Source organism: Corylus avellana, chromosome ca7 (genome assembly GCF_901000735.1).
Source record: "Corylus avellana chromosome ca7, CavTom2PMs-1.0".
Classification (NCBI taxonomy): domain Eukaryota; kingdom Viridiplantae; phylum Streptophyta; class Magnoliopsida; order Fagales; family Betulaceae; genus Corylus; species Corylus avellana.
In genome coordinates, this window is record NC_081547.1 from 5606744 (window position 1) to 5610053 (window position 3310).

Consider the following 3310-nt stretch of genomic DNA (forward strand, 5'->3'; position numbering starts at 1 on the left):
ATGGCATGGAGACATCGGAAACATGTTGGAATCAGATGTCGCCGGCGACAAAAACGTCGGAGAAAGACTACCCATGAAATTGTTCTCCAACATGGACTCACAGAAAAGAATGGCGTCCTCATTTTCGGATCCAATTGGTGTTAAAGAAAAGGAAAATGACGGAAATATGTCATCCTCCTCCCTGGCCTCCAACCCCTCAGTCTTAACTGTAAGCCGAGCTGCAACATTGCATCCAATTTCCTGTGCTGGTTTTTCTTTGAGTTTTTGTTGTTGTGCGTGATGATGATGATGATGATGATTATTCTTGTTCTCTGTTAACCTTGGACTTTTCAACGGTGCCGATGCCACGTTTAAACGAGAGGATTGGCTACACGTGTGCCGCCCTCGATATGTTACCTCGAGGATATTTGGGTCTTCATCCGATCTCTGAACTAACTTTGTTGCCAAACACCCCTGCCCATGTCGATGTGTGCATCTATAGTAGCCCCTACAACAGAAACAACTTGCGATAAGAACAAGACGTACCCATTTTTTTATTTTGAACTCTTTTTTAATAATAAAAGTAAATGTTTAACATCGAATTAGAGAAAGAAAAAAAAAAAAAAAAAACGCTAATTATATTTACCCAAAATAAATTATATGAGATTGTACTATTACAAAACCACCCATAAAAATTATATGAGACGCCGGACATATTGGACCGGGGACCAAGGTTTGATATTTCTAACGTTAAAGAGTTGCGTGGAAAATGATTGAAACCACAAAAATTAACTTAGCTACAGGAACAATCAAGTTGTCAATTGTCAACCCCCCACCAGCATCGACCAAATTGTCAGAAAATATATGAAGAAAAAAAATAAATAAATAAGTCCGTACTTTTAATCAAAGCCTACGGCTACAATGGACAGAGTGTATCGGTTGGATCTAGATAAGTTCAAGTACTGTACATTTTTGTCCTCCTTTACTTTCCAAATAAAGAGACAATACCCTAAAATATTAACAATTTTTATTGCTTTATATATTCACAAAATACTTAAAATTAAAGTTAATCTTATATCAAAATATTTCTCAGTTAAAAAACGTCATGAAACAAGGCCTAAGTTAACCGGCTTATGAATTTTAATTCTATAATTCACTTTTTATTTTAATTAAAAAAAAATTAAAATATAAATTAAATTTTAAAAAGTATTAATTTAACAATTAAAAAGCGTCCTGAAACGTGTCCAATTTTTGTTGGCATACGTTGCGCACTCCCAATTATGTTGGTAGTAAAAATGGATGGAAAAAGGTTCTCACCTCGGAAAGTTAGCTCCGAGGATGTCCTTCTGCCCATATTTTCTCCAGCTGTAACCATCGTCAACCGGCCCTTCCAGCCCTGTTCCAGAGCAAACCTTTACTTGCTCCGTCCATCGGGGCAATGTCTTCCTATATAACACACAAATCCCAACAATCTCAATCAAAAACCACATCATATTGATTGCCGGACCCCTAATTACCAAGAACCATGAATTAAATTTACCTTTTCTTGTAGACATCTCTGTGCTTAGAATCCTGGTCAGAACCCGCACTTCTCGGGCTGCTGTTGGCAAAAGAACGCGGCGATTCCAGGATGCTGGTCATGGGCTTGGGCTGCTCTCCCCAATTTAGCGATGAAAGCGCTTTCTCATAGCAAGAAAGTATCTTCGAAACCAAGAATTCACGTGTTTCATTCGATGAAGAAGGGTGGAGATGGTTCAGGAGCTGCTTTGCTAGCTCCTTCCCCTGATTCAGCTCACTGATCAGAGCCGTTTGCTCCCAATCAACGGTCTTTTCCATTTTGATAATAAATTTTTTTTTAAAAAAAAAATAGCACAAACTATAGCTTGAAGAATATAAATGTCCGAAATGGAAGTGACAAAAGGGTTATGGAGAGGCTGAAAATTGCTGTAGAATCAAAGGCTGCAAACATGAAAGTTGGGTAGCTTCAATAACACCCAACTGGGTATTGGAAAATGACACTTCTTCTTCTCTATGAATTGCGCCTTGTTGAAATGTCCACGAAAAGTAACCTGAAACCCCAACTCTTGAATCAATGATTGATGATGCTAAGTGCTTCCTGAGCAAGATATAAACCTGAAGAAGGAGTGAGTTGAAAGACACTTTTCCTATTCTTTTTTTTTTTTAATGGATAAGCGAGATAAGCGAGAGAGTTGAAAGCTAACGTATTATAAGGAAAAGAGCAAAAGCCTTAGTCTTAGTGAAAGAAGGTGGGAGGAAGAGGGGAGATATAAGGGAGAGAAAAGAGAAGGAAAAGAGAGAAGTTTGACCAAGGAAAACCGAGTAAGATTTATTTATTATTTTTATTTTTTCACTAAATGGAACTGTTTCTTTTCATTGATTATAAAGAAATAGTGTGAGAGAGAAGGTCCAATTGCTGACCACTTCAAACCCCAACCCCTAAGATGGTCACAACACACGCACAACGAGGTCACTTTCTCTCATTTGGGCCCGTTTCGTAAACGATTTATTTTTTGGGTTTTGATTCTATTTTATAGCAAAAATTCATTGACGTGAGAAAAAATAAAAATATTTGATATAAAAAAATTAAAAAAAATTTGTTTTATATTATTTTTTTTATTTAAATAGTAATAAAAAATTATTAATGTGATGTAAAAAATAAGAAAATATTAAAAAAATAAAAAAGTAAGATAAATAGTATTGTGTCAAAGTCATGCCAAAACCGTTTATCAAACATACCCTTAATTTTTACTAATTTATTGTCCAAAATCATTAGCAACTTAGATTTTTTTTTTTAAAAAAAAAAATTATATATAAAATTCTCATATTTCAAACATATTTATTGTCTGAATTATCAATAAAATGACCAGTTCAAACCCCAACCCCCAAAGAGGGTCACAAAACATACACACAACAAGGTCACTTTCTCTCATTTGATCTTTACTAATTTATTGTCCAAAATCATTAACAACTTAGATTTTTTAAAAAAATTAAAAAATTAAAAAATTCTCATATTTCAATCATATTTATTTATTTATTTATTTTTTAAGAACACTTACGATTAGAAAAATGATTGGATCTCTCTCTCTCTCCATCTACCTCTCGCATACAAGGACAGAGCAACAACGCGGAAGAAGGTTTGAAGATTCCTTTGTCACGATCCGTTTCCGCTTATCTCTGACTTTCCCATGAAATCTTTATTATATACGCTCACATGGTATTCAGGGATAGAGATTAAGAATAAAAGTAAAAAAACGGGATGGAGATTAATGTGGCTTACGTAAAGTCTCAAGCGTCACGTCCAACCCATGGA

General features: G+C 35.1%; 1 protein-coding gene across 1 annotated transcript in view; it reads right to left on the minus strand.

Annotated features, from left to right (window-relative positions):
- Window positions 1-2232, minus strand: part of LOC132186606 (probable WRKY transcription factor 53) — a 2896-nt gene extending 664 nt beyond the window's left edge. The window contains exons 1-3 of the mRNA XM_059600587.1: window positions 1520-2232; window positions 1297-1425; window positions 6-487 (exon numbers count right to left, since the gene is read on the minus strand). Of these exons, the coding sequence (XP_059456570.1) occupies window positions 6-487; window positions 1297-1425; window positions 1520-1815 (907 nt within the window). The 5' untranslated portion in view covers window positions 1816-2232. The remainder of the gene's footprint in view (window positions 1-5; window positions 488-1296; window positions 1426-1519) is intronic.
- Between the last annotated feature and the right edge of the window lie 1078 nt (window positions 2233-3310).